The 15,614-nt window shown below is 45.2% G+C and overlaps 1 protein-coding gene across 8 annotated transcripts in view; it reads left to right on the top strand.

Moving 5' to 3' along the window:
- Positions 1–14,870, top strand: part of NRF1 (nuclear respiratory factor 1) — a 153,006-nt gene extending 138,136 nt beyond the window's left edge. For 5 of the 8 annotated variants that reach the window (XM_030931839.1, XM_030931842.1, XM_030931841.1 and 2 more), the window contains 2 exons: positions 1,356–1,412; positions 12,799–14,870. In XM_030931839.1, the coding sequence (XP_030787699.1) occupies positions 1,356–1,412; positions 12,799–12,962 (221 nt within the window). In that variant the 3' untranslated portion in view covers positions 12,963–14,870. The remainder of the gene's footprint in view (positions 1–1,355; positions 1,413–12,798) is intronic. The other 3 variants (XM_010378768.2, XM_010378769.2, XM_030931844.1) reach the window with 1 other exon arrangement.
- Positions 14,871–15,614: the final 744 nt, after the last annotated feature.

The raw sequence follows: 15,614 nt of genomic DNA, 5'->3' as shown, positions 1-15,614 counted from the left end.
TTAAAACAGAATAAAATTTTAAAATAAGTTCCTCAGTCATGCTGGCCACATTTCAAGCGCTCTAGCCACCGTGTTGGACAGCACTCAAACAGAACGTGCCCATCATCACAGGAAGCTCTAGTGGACTGCACTGTTTGAGGTTGGTCTGAACCTCTTGAAATGCCTCGACTGCTTAAGGAAGCCTGGGAGTTTCTAGTGCAGTCTTGTTGGAAAGAAAAAATGAAATTTGCCTGAATGTTTCTGGAACAACTCCTTCCAGCCATGTTACCTAGACTGTGTTCTTGTTCAGCTTTTTGTAATTTTTCCTCCAAGGATTTCATGTCCTTTTCCCACCCCTACCCCTTGTTTTTTTTTTTTTTTTTTTTTTTTTTTTTTTTTAAACCTGAATCATACAAATGAGAAGGGAATTTAATTTTAGAAATGTCCACTTTCAGCTGACCTTCTCCTTGGCCTTCTCCTAATTAAGCTTTCACAGCCCTGCTGTTGGACCAGACAGTCCTTTTCTCATTAAACGGAGCATCTTATTAAAACAAGAGGGCATGTGAACACTTGAGCCAAGAGTGTGCAAACGAATTGTGCATTGTGTGGACAATGCTGCTGGGCGTGGAACGCTGGGCTGCCAACACTTTCCATTTCCAGCAACTCCTGGGACCAAGGACAGGGCCTTTAATCTTGCTTCTTCCATTTGTCTGTGTCTAGTAGCTACTGCACAGTTGCTTTGACTCCTGGAGAAAGCCCATGTAAAATAACAACACTACTTCAAATTTAGACTGTGTCTTTTTTCTCAAGAACTTAAGTCATGTAAGCATGATGTTATTTATCCTCATAGTGGTCCTAAGATACAGAAGTGGCCTGTTGGTTTTGCAAATGTGAATATAGTCAACTCTTACTTGTTACCTACAGATTATCTGTCATGCAGATTACTCGTGACACATTTTAAATCCTTGGGCAATTTCTCTGAGCGAGCCAGTATAAGCCTGGACCATCTCCTCCGCCCCCGACCCAGCTGCTGGGTACTTAGGGAATACAAATTAGTTTTCATATTAGCTTAAAGAAGACATAATTAGGAAGGTAAGTGCTACAAGAAAATTACATCACAAATTCCAATGGCGAGGGGGAAATATGAGGGAAATTACCCCCTCTCCCTTCAGCTGAACTAAAATCTGGTGGTCTAAGTGCACATTAGCACTTGGTGCTGGCATGCTTGCCGAAGGCTTTCCTCACGGGTGGAAGGAGCGAGGCTGTGCACCCTGCACCGGATGTGCATGGGAAGCTGCAGCGCCGCAGCGGGGCTGGTGGCCCATCTTGCCCGGTGCTTTTTTTTTTTTTTTTTAACAGTTCTGTGTTATTGTCAGGCCTCTTTATGGCAGATCGTGCAGGTCGCAAGTGGATCCTGACTGACAAAGCCACAGGTGGGTTCATCTTTGGGGAAAGAAGGAAGCAGCTAGAGGATAGATTCACTGTGAGGCTGTCATTCCAGGCGCTGCTTCCTACATGGATGGTGGGATTCCTCTTCTGTGCAGTCCCCCTCACTCGGTCACCTGATCGTTTTAGTAACCATTGATTATTGGATTCTTCTAGTGTTAAATGTTTCCTTTGCATTGATTAGCTGGAATTCTTTTTTTTTTTAAGAGACAGGGTCTTACTACATTGCCCAGACTGGAGTGCAGTGGCTGTTCCCAGACACGATGATGGCGCACTACAGCTTCGAACTCCTGGCCTCAAGTGATCCTCCCACCTCTAGTTGGGATTCTTTATTTATAAAGAACTTGTCCCCATTAACAATTTGGCTATGCTAAGTACAGTTCAGACAGGAAAAGCAGGAGAGAAATTTGATGAAGTTTATTGGGATAGATTTCTCTCCATCTGACTCTAAAGCCCCATTACTGTCTATTTCCACTTACTGATCTGCTTTTTTCAGGTGTCTCACTGCCCAGAGCAAATGTAATTCTGCCCTTTATGTGCTCTTAAAAAGTTTTAGTTTTTCTGTGGCTTTTTCCTAAATGGTGCTCTACAGATTATGCTGAGTGAGGGGATGAAAAGTCACGAGCACATCTTTGGAAGCTTCCTTGCCTCACTGTATCCCTGCTCAGATAGAAGAGGCAGGGGCTGGATGACAGGCACACGGGAGTTCGCTGTATTCCTCCCTCTCCTGGTACCTATTTGACATTTTCCATCATAAAAAGTTTGAAAAAAAAAAGAAAAAGTTTGAAAATAATAACAGAAAAATAAACAAATCTCCCTTCCTAACTCTGAGTAACTCCTGATTGGACCTGCTGTTCATTTCTGCACCTGACTGTTGCAGGCTCCCGGTGACCTTCTTCTTCTTCTCTTTGTCATCTGGGTTCCACTTTCCATTTTAAAATATTGGTGCACTCTGCATCTCTATCCTCTGGCACACACACCTCAACCTGAGTGTTGTTCCCACCCTTCTTCCTAGTGATTTCTTCTGGGAATTTACTGGGTACCCCTTGCCCTTCTCTGTAGTCAGATCAGATGTCCTCCAGAGCAGGGGTCCCCAACCCCTGGCACCACAGGAAGTGGGTGCAGGTGAGCGAGCATCACCACCTGAGCTCCACCTGTCAGATCGGCAGCGGCATCAGATCCTCATAGGAGCACGAACCCTATTGTGAATTGATGATCTGAGGTGAAACAGTTTCATCCCCAAACCATCTCCTTCAAACCCCCCATCCATGGAAATATTGTCTTCCACGAAACTAGTCCGTGGTGCCAAAAATGCTCAGGACCGCTGCTCCAGAGCACATGCATATTCCACAAGCTCTAGCAGAATGCTTTCTCTCCTGCCGTCTTCAGTTTAAAGCCTTCTTGGCAGGGTCAACAGGCCTTGCAGTTAGCTTGTTCATCCCCACATTGGGAGCTCAATTTTCAAGATAATAAACCATGGTGGTTCTGAATACTGAAACACAGAACCCTGATTTCATAATGCTCCTGGGCATCTCTAGTAATTTCAAAAGGCAATCATGATATTATATCTCCAAAAATAGGTTTTGAGATATATTTACTAATAAAGTAAAAATGAATTCAGTTTTAATATTTGGCCTGTGGGATGCGGGGCATGAAAAGCTTCCTGGTGGTCTGCAAAATCAGGCAAAAGATAGAGTGACCCGGTCTCAACCAGAGTCACTCCTTTGAATGTTATTCCAGAAAGCAGTTTCTCTGAGTCTTGAGATGGTCCAGCAAGACAGAAGAAAACACTGGGTGCTGAAAAGCACCCTGTGCACCAAGGCACCTGTGAGGCTGCTCTTGGCTTCATGAGAATATTCCTTATTTGCCAGATGTAAGACATATTTTAATCCATAAATCCTCCAAATGTACCCAAAAGCCTTGGACTTAGGAAACGCGGAAAAGGGAAATTAAATGTCCCAGAAGGAGCTAATAGAACAGAAACAGAACCACTGGGAAAGAAATGCTTTTTCTCTTCCCCGCTTGCCCTACTATCATGAGGTTACTTGGACCTCCATTTTGTTTGATATTGACGTTCTCTTCATGACCTTCCTCTTCTTGCCCTACATATGTCCTCTTTCCTTCTAGTCCTTGGTATTCTCAGCCTAACTGATGTCTGCCTGCTAGACGAGCTTCTTGACTGATTTCCTGTTATCTTCTTCCACTTCTATACTGGCACATACCATGCCTGTTTTTCTTCATATAGTGGCTTTCCTTAGACGTCAGCCACTGATGTAAATATTTTTCCAGGCCTGTAAATGGAAGATTTTTAAAGGACTTCCTTCCTGCCTGTCACCCCTAGAAACACCTATAGATACCCTTGCTGGCTCCTTAAAAACTCAAGCAATATAATCTGTAATTTCATTTCTTACTCATGTATTCCCTCCTTTCTAATCATGGTCCCGGTTCCCATTTGGGCCAGTATTTCCTCGATGTACATAGTTAGCGTTCATGTTCATAAACTAAAGAAGACATTACATAATGTAAATTTTCCTTTGGGTTTTAAGAATTACTTCTCTTCCACCAACTGTCATGTTTATTATTTGTTTAGCTCTCTCTTTTTCTCTGAACAGCCATCAATATTTTTCTGCCAACTAAAGATATTTCCATGACCAACTTGGAAGGCCTTCGGGCTGAAAGATTCAGTTACAGCAAACAACAATTCCCAAAGGTTTCCCAGACTGTGAGGGCAAATGAAAGGCCCATTCTTCCTCAGGCTGTCTGTCCTGCTCTATCTTGTCGTGGGGTGAGGGGAGGAGGGCCTGCTATGGTGCTGGATAACTTCGACAGCCCTGCAGTCCTGTGCTCTGCTAGGCTAAAGCCTGTTAGTTTCTAGAGGACTTCAGAAACGTATCAGGGTGATGACATCACATCATACTGCCCTGATCGTATTTTTCACATTCTTAATATTGAGGAGTGGTTTCGCCTGGTTGCTTATTGACAAATGCACTCGATTAGCAACTGCTTCATCTACGTCATGTGCAGTGCCAGTTCTGACCACCGCTGTGTTTCAGAAGGGAAGCCGCCTGCCAGTCCATCTGCCCTGATTTCATGGCTTTTATCTTTAATCTTTACATCTTTGAAGGCCTTTGGCGAATGATGTGCTTCCTGGCAGGAGAAAATCACTGCTGAAAGGAGACCTGTGTTGTCTCTGTTTTTCTTTCTGTTTCCCGAGAGCTTTAGTCTAACATCTGTGACCCCAGCCAGACTTCATCAAACTTCGTACTCAGTCATCTTTCAAAAGCAGTGGCGTTTATTATATACCTACTATGTGCCAAGCACTGTAATAGATTTTAATGTGTCATCCCATCTAGTTCAGCAGCCCTGTAAGATGAGTGATCACCATTTTACATATGAGGAAACAGGCTCATAAGCCATTGAACAGCAGAACCAAGATTCAGATATAGGTCTTTCTGACTGCGAAGCCTTTAATGGAAACAAACAGTCTACTTTTTCTCACATAAAATGCACCTGATCTACAGCACCATGAGAATGTGGTTGTGGAGAAAATTCGACTTCATTCTGGATCACAGTAAAAGGCGTTAAAGCTTTTCAGTCTGTGGAGGGTTCTGAAAATCATGAAGAGTATGATCAATGATTCATTTTTATATCATATTCAATTATTGAGCACCTACTGTGTTCAAGTTGCTCAGCATTAAAAGACAGTCCTTGGCTGGGCGCAGTGGCTCACGCCTATAATCCCAGCACTTTGGGAGGCCAAGGCAGGTGAATCACCAGGTCAGGAGTTCGAGACCAGCCTGACCAACATGGTGAAACCCCACCTCTACTAAAAATACAAAAATTAGCCAGGCATGGTGGTGCACAGCTGTAATCCCAGCTACTCAGGAGGCTGAGGCAGGAGAATCTCTTGAACCTGGGAAGCAGAGGTTGCAGTGAGTTGAGATCATGCCACTGCACTCCAGCCTGGGCAACAGAGCAAGACTCCGTCTCAAAAAAAAAAAAAAAAAACCAGTCCTGCCAACAATGCAAGCATGCAGATTTATAAAAAGAAAAGCAGCAACTCCTTGGGAACAGGTCAACACATACCTGGGCCAAATGAATACTGGCGGCAATAAAGTCACAGGAGGGAGAAACCAAGTAGGCTGTCCCCTCAGAGGCAACCCCATGAACCATGTGGAAACTGCCAGAAGAACTGGCCTGAGACTGGCAGGGCCTAATTCCAGACAGAGGGACCTGCCTGAGGAAGTTCACATGGCATCCAGGGGACACATGTGATTGTAATGAGGGGGTAGAGTACAGTGCTTGCGGGAAAGGCTACGTAATCTCCTTCAACTATTAGCTATTTGGACTTTATTTTCCTGATCGGAGAAAGCAAAGTAATTTTTTTATGGGATTGCTTTTGCCAAACAATATTTTAAGATGTTAACCATATATATATACTTATTCATCCAATAATACTGAATACTGAAAGAAGTTAGCCTTGGGAAAAATAAATTCCCTCAAATAAAATAAATAAATTCCAATTCCACATATACATGCACATATGTGTATGTGTGTAAATTCCATTACGAATAGCCAAGTGATGAAACTCATTGCCCCAGGAGAGTGCTGGAAGAGAGTAGATTGGCTCATGAATGATAAATCCAGAGTGTGCAAGGCTGTGACCCTAACCTTTAAAGCAACTCTCATTGGCGCCCATGGTCTACCACAGTGCTCCCCTGGTGCCACCATCAGAGACCACTGTAAAACCTCATGGCCCCTTGTTTTGCAGCATGCAAGGCCAGGCTTATGAGTAGATGTCATAATCTGCCACCCATGTAATGTGATTTCAGAGGCATCACTTTGTATGGAAGTTTTAAAAGATCCCTCTGGCAAGTGCTAAAGTAGGGTGATTACAAAGGAAGGCAAGAGATGGTAGTGTTTATCCAGGGAGGCAGGAGGAAAAGTGTTGAATTTGGGGTCTGTATTTGAAGGGAGAGAATCAGCTGGTGGGTTGAATGTGAGGTCAAGGATGACTTCAGAGCTTTTGGCCTGAGCAACTAGAAGAATGTTATTGCATTTGGGAAGAGTGGAGACTTGGGAAAAGCATGTTTCCCCATTTTGGCTCAAGAATGATATTCATTAAAAAAAAAAAAAAAATAGAGCCATGTCAGGCCTCATTGTCCTTGACAGGGAAATGTGGTCCTGCAGCCAGTTCTTCCAGAGATTTGGGTTTGACTGCTGTTTGATGAGGAAATCTTTGTGTTGGCACCTGAACTTTCCGAGTCAGACCTTTGACCTTTTTTCCATTTTGACCAATTCTATAAACTTTACTATGAAGCTTGAGAAGAAAAACAGCAGGGGGCCCAAAGAGGACAGTCCTCTCCCTTCTGGGTCCTTCCTGGCCCTGGTGTTAAGTGTTAAGGACATTCTAATATATGGAAAAACTCCCAAATCAAACGCCTGGGCCCCTGACTTTACCATCAACTCAGTCGTTTGGGGAACAAAATCAGCCCTCCTTTGATCTGTGTTGAGGGTTTTTTTTTTTTTTTTTTTTTTTTTGAGACAGAGTCTCACTCTGTCACCCAGGCTGGAGTGCAGTGGCACGATCTCGGCTCACTGCAAGCTCTGCCCCCCCGGGTTCCCGCCATTCTCCTGCCTCAGCCTCCCGAGTAGCTGGGGCTACAGGCGCCCGACACCACGCCCGGCTAGTTTTTCTTTTGTATTTTTTAGTAGAGACGGGGTTTCACCGTGTTAGCCAGGATGGTCTCGATCTCCTGACCTCGTGATCCGCCCGTCTCGGCCTCCCAAAGTGCTGGGATTACAGGCTTGAGCCACTGTGCCCGGCCGAGGGTTTTTTTTTTTAATAAAATTTTTATGTTTACTTTTGAGTTCAAAAAAAAAGATGGGTTGTATTTACTAAACTGAGTGAACTCTAAGGTTGTGTGTAGCTCTGAAATACTAAAATCTTCAGGATGTTAGAAGTATGTGCCTTTATGATGAGCCCCGTGGTTCTGGCTCTGACTCGTGAAAGGGAAGGAGCCCTGCCCTGTGACTTCTCGAGGGTCTCAGCAGAAGTCAAGTGACATGCAGCGGGGGTGAGAGGGCTTGGAAAGGGGCTGTACTGAGGCCAAGGGTCTCAATACCAGGACTCTACAGGGGCCCTGTGAGAAAGAAAAAGGAGTGCTTCCACCCCTTAAAGTAGAACACGAAGGGCTTCCTGTTGCTTAATCAATCGAAATGACCCAGAATACAAGCTTGGATTAACATGCGCCTCTAGATTAGGGCTAATCAGGGGCAGGCTGAGCAGATGCGGGGACAGTCCCAGCCTGATTACTGTACCTCAGCATTTAATCATCTCTCTTCCAAGGGCAGCTGCCCGACTTAGTGCACGCTGGGCTTCCAGGCCTCCAGCCCCTCCCCCTTTCCCTTGCCAGGGACATGAAGGCTGCTAGGTCAGAGACACTGAGGCGATTTAATCTAATCCCATGTCAAAATGGCTGTGTGAGAGAGAGAGAGGTCTTAAAATCCCTACAGTGGGATGGTCATGCATTTATTTAAGGTGGCAGTAGACAGAAACTATGTAGAAAATAGCGGAATTGGGGTTCCAAGGCATGCAAGTTTATGAAATGACTCCCATTATGGCCTCCCTCTCTTGGGCTTCTAAGGTGTGTGGCTGTCCTCACCAGTTACTCATCCCTGGGAGCTTTGGGTAGGGACCATTTCCTCACCCAGGTGTGGCCAAATGTGCTTCTTCCCTGTCTGGGGTGGAGTACAGAAGATGGAATCTTTCAAAACCAGCTTTATTTGGATGAGTCTTGAATGTAGTATTTTTTTTTTTTTTTTTGAGACGGAGTCTCGCTCTGTCTCCCAGGCTGGAGTGCAGTGGCCGGATCTCAGCTCACTGCAAGCTCCGCCTCCCGGGTTCACACCATTCTCCTGCCTCAGCCTCCTGAGTAGCTGGGACTACAGGCGCCCGCCACCTCGCCCGGCTAGTTTTTTGTATTTTTTAGTGGAGTCCGGGTTTCACCGTATTAGCCAGGATGGTCTCGATCTCCTGACCTCGTGATCCGCCCATCTTGGCCTCCCAAAGTGCTGAGATTATAGGCTTGAGCCACTGCGCCCGGCCGAATGTAGTATTTTTTAAGTTGCTTTTTTTCTTGGCTGGAAGCTCTTGTTCCAAAACAGCCTCATCACCCTAAGGCTCACCCACCTTAATCACGCAGTCTCTAGAAGGGACACATGTTAAATCTTAGAAGCCAGGTTTCATTCATGGTAGTAGAAAACATTCCAGCACCTGCTGACGGCTAGCCACTCAAAGATGGAGACTTAATCCCTCCCTTAAGGAATCTACAGTCTCCTCGGGGACAAGACATGCAAGCAGTGAGGATGAATGAGGCCACTGCCTCCAAGGAGCCTGTACAGAGAGCCGAGGAGGAGCATCGGAGAAGAGGACCCAAGATGGGGAGGAGAGAGGTTGGGGCTAGCTCTCGGAGGAAGGGAAGGAGCCCCCTCCAGGCAGAAGGCATGGAGGTGTGTGCTTAGAGAACCTCAATCAAGTAGTTCATCTGGCTGGCGTGTGAAGTGAGTGGGGATTAGTGGATAACCAGGCTTAACTGAACAACAGTGGCCGACGTGAAGAGTTTAAATACCTGCAAAGGGGTTTGGACTTGATATCCCGTGAGCCACCAGAAACCACTGAAGAATTGTGAAGGAGAACAGCAAGATCAGGTCAGATATTCAGAAGATCATTCTGATGATGGCAGTATCAGCCAATAGATAGATTTTTACATTAGAACCTTGCTTCATTTTATTCTGGGGACAATCTTCCGTGATACTATAAAAACTATTTCACCAACTGGGCATGGGCCCACATGGGCACCAACTGGGCATGCCCACAAACACATCACAGCCAGGGTGAAAGAAATTCAACTTTGACAATTCTTTTAGTTTCTGTTCACACCAGCCCTAACCCAGATGGTTGCTCAGTTAGAAAAGATCTCCCTGCACACTGTAGTCACTGTGTTTGCACAGCAGGGGACTGGTTCCCCAAGCCTGGAGCTTTTGGAACTGAATGGAGCCCAGAGGCAAGAGCAGTGAACTGAAGCTGACCTTTGCTTCTGGTTTTGCTTGCTACTTGCCAGCACGTGGGTTCCCTGGAGGAGTACACAGGTGTCTTGGCTTTGCCACTGGGCATTTTGGGTGATTTCGTTAACTTTGCCTGTTTGACCAGAGGAGAGCATGATCATGATACACTGGGAGGAGGCAGGGGACTAACGAGGTTGTACGGTCTTCACATACATATACTCAGGCCCATGCCTTGAATCTAGACGCTGGGGAGAGGGCCCAGCTGCACACTGGTTGAGGCCAGCAGTACATGGCCCTTGAGGCTATGCTGATAGCAACTTGTGGCGCACTTTATACTTCATACTGTGAGGAACATGAAATAAGACAGAGCCAGGCCTGATCTTGAAAGAACCCTCTGTCAAGTGGGAAGGCCTGTTGCAGACATGCATCAACTGGCCCAGCTGGCTTATCCATGGCTGTCCCTGGGCCTCCTGAGAATCCAGAGGAGGCTGCTCCAGCATTGAAGAGGCTGGGATGGGGCAGGTTCCACAAGGAGGGAAAACTGACCCCAGTGTAAAGGGAAGAAGTGGGGGGTAAGTCTATCTCATGAATAACCTGAGCAAAGGCCCAAAAGAGTGTGGCTGATAGATTGGGGGAACTGAGAGTAGTCTGGGGGTGGGGGGCACCTAGAGCACAGGGCACCTGTGAGAGAGTGAGGGAGATGAGACTGGAAAGATGGACCAGGGCAAATCATGAGAGGCCTTGAAGACCATGCTAAATCATTTGAGCTTTATTATAAGCTTTGGAAACCTTTTTAAAACCATGGAATTTAAATGTTCGAGATGAGGGGAGTAACACATTATGGAAAGATAATTTGGCTGGGTGTGGTGGCTCATGCCTGCAATCCTAGCACTTTGGAAAGCTGAGGCAGGAGGATCACTTGAGCTCAAGAGTTTGAGACCAACCTGGGCAACATAGTGAGACCTTGTCACTATTTAAAAAAATTTTTTTAAATAATAATAAAGATAATTTGAGTGACTGGGAAGGGGTGAACTGAAAGAGGGACTGATTAAAGATAGTTAAGAGCCATTTGCAAAGGTTTACTTGAAAGAAATTGAAGCCCACAGTTTTGTAGGCCAAGGCCTGGCCCTTCAGCCTGCTTTCCCCCATGCCCATGTGCACATGGAGGCTGGTCTCTCTCCTCCTCTCAGGCCTGCATTGCAAGTGTGGGGGCGACTGGCCACGTCTTCCATTTGTGTGAGGGCACACCAGAGGAGCCAGGGTTTCTAGTGATCTGTCACCCGAACAGCCAAGTCTCACTTCATGAAGTCTCATTGCATCGTCGAATGCTTACCCCTTATCCCTAAACTGGCAGAACTTGCTCCTAGAAAACAGTTACATACAATTTAACATTGGAAAAGAAAATCTTATATTTGATTTTTTGCATTAGAAAATATTTTGACAAGCCTTTTTTAAATTAATTTTTATCTTCATCAAAGTAGCCTATGATTTAAATGTCAAAAAGAACTAAAAGGGGCCTCTCTGGGTCAGTTTTTCAATACAGTGGGTGAACCTCAGAGGCCCACTGAGCAAAGGTCTTTAGGTCTAGATGTTGGGGTTGGTCTAATCAATTAAATTCAAACTTCCCACTCATTCTCATTTTTGGCCTCATCTCTTTCTGCAGTAGCTAGGCCTCTATGTCCTGAGCCCTGTGTAAGCATAGGAGTTGCCCCTTCCACTTCTCTGATAAATTAGAACCATTTCACATTTGCTTTGCATCTTCCAAAAAATGCTGACATCCCTCATTTATATCCTTTTTTCCTCATTCACTGTAATTGTAGTTTCAGAAGGAAGAGAGATTGATGTATAGATTAGTTACTGCTTTACTTACTGGGAATCCTTTTTTTTAATATATTAAGTTATCAGCTTTCCCTTTTTAGGCCGGACTACCTTTATGGAGGTTATGTGCTTCTTCCTTTAAGCCATCCTTTCTACTCTGAAATAATAGTGATATTAGGGAGTAGATGGGGTCTTTTTTTTTTTTTTAAGTTGACACCAAAATGTGTTTTTGCATTTTACTGGTGTGTGAAATCTAACACTCAGGAAACAAGTGACCTAGGCTTTAAAAATAAATAAATTAATAAATACGCTTGACTATGAAGGAAGGCACATAGATGAAGCAGTGGCCAGAAGATAGGATAGGAGAGGGACAAGTTTTTTTCTTTTCAGGCTGAGAGAGACTTGAGCATAGGCAGAAAGAGGGTTGAAAAAGGCAGTGTAGCCAAATATCAAAGTAAAGTAATGGTGGCCTTTTCTGAGAGGGAGAAGACAGGCTGGGGACATTTCACACCTGACAGGCCTGTACTTCCCAGATGCGGAGGCAGGCAGGGCCCTCTCATGGCAAGCTGGGGAGGCCCTACCCTAAGGCATGTTTCCACAATTCCTCCAAACTTTTCTTTCCTGATAAGTCTGTTTTTAAAAAATTAAAATGGCCAGGCTTGGTGGTTCGCGCCTATAATCCCAGCTATTCAGGAGGCCAAGATGGGAGGATCGCTTGAGGCCACGAGTTCAAGACCAGCCTGGGCAACATAGCAAGACTCCATCTCAAAAAAAAAAATTATATTAGCCAGGCATGGTGGCACATGCCTGTGGTTCCAGCTACTCAGGAGACCGAGGTGAGATGATCACTTGAATCCAGGAGTTCGAGGCTGCAGTGACCTGTGGTCACGCCACTGTCCTCCAGCCGAGGCTACAGAGCCAGACCCTGTCTCTTTAAAAAATAAAAAAAAAAAATAAAAGTTAAAATGGAAAAAAGTTGATTTCATAGAAGTAGAGAGTAGAATAATAGTTACCAGAGTCTGGGGAATGGTTGGGGACGGGGGCAGGAGAGGTTGGCCAGCAGGTGCAAAGGAAGAATAAAAGTTCTGGTGTTCAGTTACACAGTAGGGTGACTGTAGTGAGTAACAATGAGGTCTATATTTCAAGACAGCTAGATTTTGAATGTTGTCACCACAATGAAAGATAAATCTTTAAAGAGATTAATATGGTAATTATCTCGATTTGATTATTCTACAATGTATACATGCATTGAAACATCACATTATACCCCATAAACATGAATAGTTATTATATATCAATTATAAATCTTAAAAATTAATGAAAAAAATTTTAATGGGTGGGAAAGAGATGTCTTTGTGCCTGGGCCATGGGTATGTGATCACTTGGGGTTGGTGACCACAATACCTCAAATGCTGGGTGCCCCCGTTGAGCCAGCATCCGGGAACTTGAGCCTGAGCCCCACTAACGGTCTTCTCTTTGTCTCTCCAGGCCTGGTCCAGATCCCTGTGAGCATGTACCAGACTGTGGTGACCAGCCTCGCCCAGGGCAACGGACCAGTGCAGGTGGCCATGGCTCCTGTGACCACCAGGATATCAGACAGCGCAGTCACCATGGACGGCCAAGCTGTGGAGGTGGTGACATTGGAACAGTGACATACAGCCATATTATGGCATCGTTTTCTAGTCTACTTCAAAATTTTTTACACGTTTGCAGAGGTGCAATCAAATGGAATTAAGTCTCTCGACTTTGGAAGAAAAGTTTTGTTAACCTTTTTTTTTTTAAAAGGAAGAAAGGCAGCGGATTTTGGAATTGCATTTTTTAAAGCACCACTCTTGATTTTCTGGGATTGGTGGAGTAAGAAACTGCGTTGTCAATTTCACTGTCCCAAAAAAGTCAAATTGTGGCAGGACTTCTTTCTGCGGAAATGTGTGTGTATACTTATGTGTGTGTATGTGTGAGTGTGAATATATGTATATGTGTACATATGGACATACACATTTACATATATATAAAGTATATATATACATATATATATATGTATGAAACCCGCATGGAATTATCTGTATGAAATCAAGGTGAGCTGTGGAAACAATAATCCACCCAGTTTAGTGGGTGGTAGGTACGTGGCCAGACACAGTCACCCAGTTTTTTGTTCATACCAGGGTCATGCGTTGAGCTACTGACAAACTCAGGCGGAGGTGACCATGCCCTTCACCAAAGCTGCCTCCCAGTGGCCACACAGAACTCTCCCTGCTGGACTCACCTGAGGAAAGAGGCTCCAGCATGGGGTGGGTCAGAGATGTGTTTGCAAGGTCCAGGGGCTGCGTGGTCTGCCAGCTGAGACGCTCCTCGGGCTGGCCCAGGTGCTGACCTTGCCACAGGCAGATGAATGTCTCGAAAGCTCCTGGGCCTCAGCCTCCCATCTCCTCTCCTTCCCAGGAATCCTTCTTGATCTCATGACTATTAAAATGTTGCTCTGGTTTTAAGGTCAGTCCTGAATTGCTCGTATATATGAACTGAAGGTAACAGAAGTATTAGGGGTTTGAGGAGTGCGTGCGTGTAAGTGTGCTTGTGTGTGTGCGTGCATGGTAGGGGAGAGGATGGGAAGGGGGTTGGAGGGGTTGGAAGGGAAAGGAAGGAAAGGAAAATCTTCCTAGACCAGGATACACCTGTGGGAGCAGTTTTCTCTAGCTGTCTGTAGCTTCACAGAGGAGGCGCTGGAACGAACAGGAAGGGACACCTGGTCTGTGGCCACAGCACCCTGAACATCCACGATCTCGTATGATCTTGGAAGCTAAGCTTGGTTGGGCCTGGTCAGTACACGGAAGGGAAGAAGGGACACCTGGCCACAGAAAACGGCTGAGGGTGTTTGCTGTGTTCCTGGATCAGGCCCTGCTTCAGAAGGGACTCCTGGAGGCCCGTATTCCTGGATGCAGCCTGGTGGCCCAGGCTGGGAGCAGCTTGCCTCTTCGGAGGTGTTGACTGACTGGGTGTTCTTGATAACCGTTAACTCTGTCTTTCTCAGCTGCAAGCCCTGAGTCTCCCGTGGCTGAATTCACCTGACTTTTCGACAGGTCAAATCTCTGCTCCTTGAGTACAGGAACAGCTCCTCCTCCCTCCTCCCAGCTCTCCCCATGTGTGTGATAGTGTATTTAATGTGTTTTTTTAATGCGACATTAAAAGATTCTCCATGTCTTGCTCAACCTTTGAGAGAAGTTTCAGATTCTTGTATTTGCTTGTTTTATATAAAACTATCTAATGTTCTTTATATGTTCTTTTCTGTACGTAATGGGGGGAGGGGAGGGAAATTTACATATAAATAATCCTAGTTCTACAATTTGTTATTTTTTTAATTATTATTTTTTATCGTCATTGTGAAGTTGTCCAGGGACTTTAAAGTCCATGTTCCTTTGTGGTGAAATAACCTCCAAATAGTTTGAGAAGTTGCCAAGACGAAGAAAAAAGCAAAACCCCAGTAGCAGAGCATGGATTCTGTGTTGTTTCCCCTTCTGTCTTTGACTGCCTCATTCAATAAATAGTTCAAAATGTGGCAACAGGAAGTGGAATTGTTCATCTCTATAGGAGCACTTGGCTTCTTAGGCAAAAGGAACTCCATCTTGGGGCAGCTTGTTCTGCTTTCTAAAATGTAGTCCTACTTGAGATCAGTGGTCTCCGACCTATGCCGCTCCGACGCTGAGGACCTCCGTAAAGAAGACACTGAAGATTGCCCAGAGCCCCTGCGAGCCTCATCACCAGACCAGCTCTATTTCATACATTTCATATATAACTTGTTTTCTTACACTGATGTTCTGGGAGAAAAATCTAATTTAAAAAATCCTAGGCTAGGCGTGGTGGCTCACACCTGTAATCCCAGCACTTTGTGAGGTCAAGGTGAGTGGATCACTTAAGGTCAGGAGTTCCAGACCAGCCTGGCCAACATGGTGAAACCTTGTCTCTACTAAAAATACAAAAATTAGCTGGGCATGGTGGCAGGCGCCTGTAATCCAAGCTACTCAGGAGGCTGAGGCAGGAGAATCGCTTGAACCCAGGAGGCGGAGGTTGCAGTGAGCCGAGATTGCACCACTGCACTCCAGCCTGGGCAACAGAGCGAGATTCCATCTCAAAAAAAAGAAAAAAAAAATGAGGGTAAGTGATGGTGCCTCTCAATCTTGGGAATCACTATTAAAGTGAATTGTCTTTCTCCAAGCACAAGCCTCAAGCCATGAATTGTTCCCCTGCATCCTCACTCCCTGGTTTCTCACACAGCTTACTCTCTTAACGTGGCATCTGTCACCTCTCCAGCT

The sequence above is a fragment of the Rhinopithecus roxellana genome, chromosome 6 (genome assembly GCF_007565055.1).
Source record: "Rhinopithecus roxellana isolate Shanxi Qingling chromosome 6, ASM756505v1, whole genome shotgun sequence".
Taxonomy (NCBI): Eukaryota; Metazoa; Chordata; class Mammalia; order Primates; family Cercopithecidae; genus Rhinopithecus; species Rhinopithecus roxellana.
This window is presented reverse-complemented; position numbering and strand designations above follow the sequence as displayed.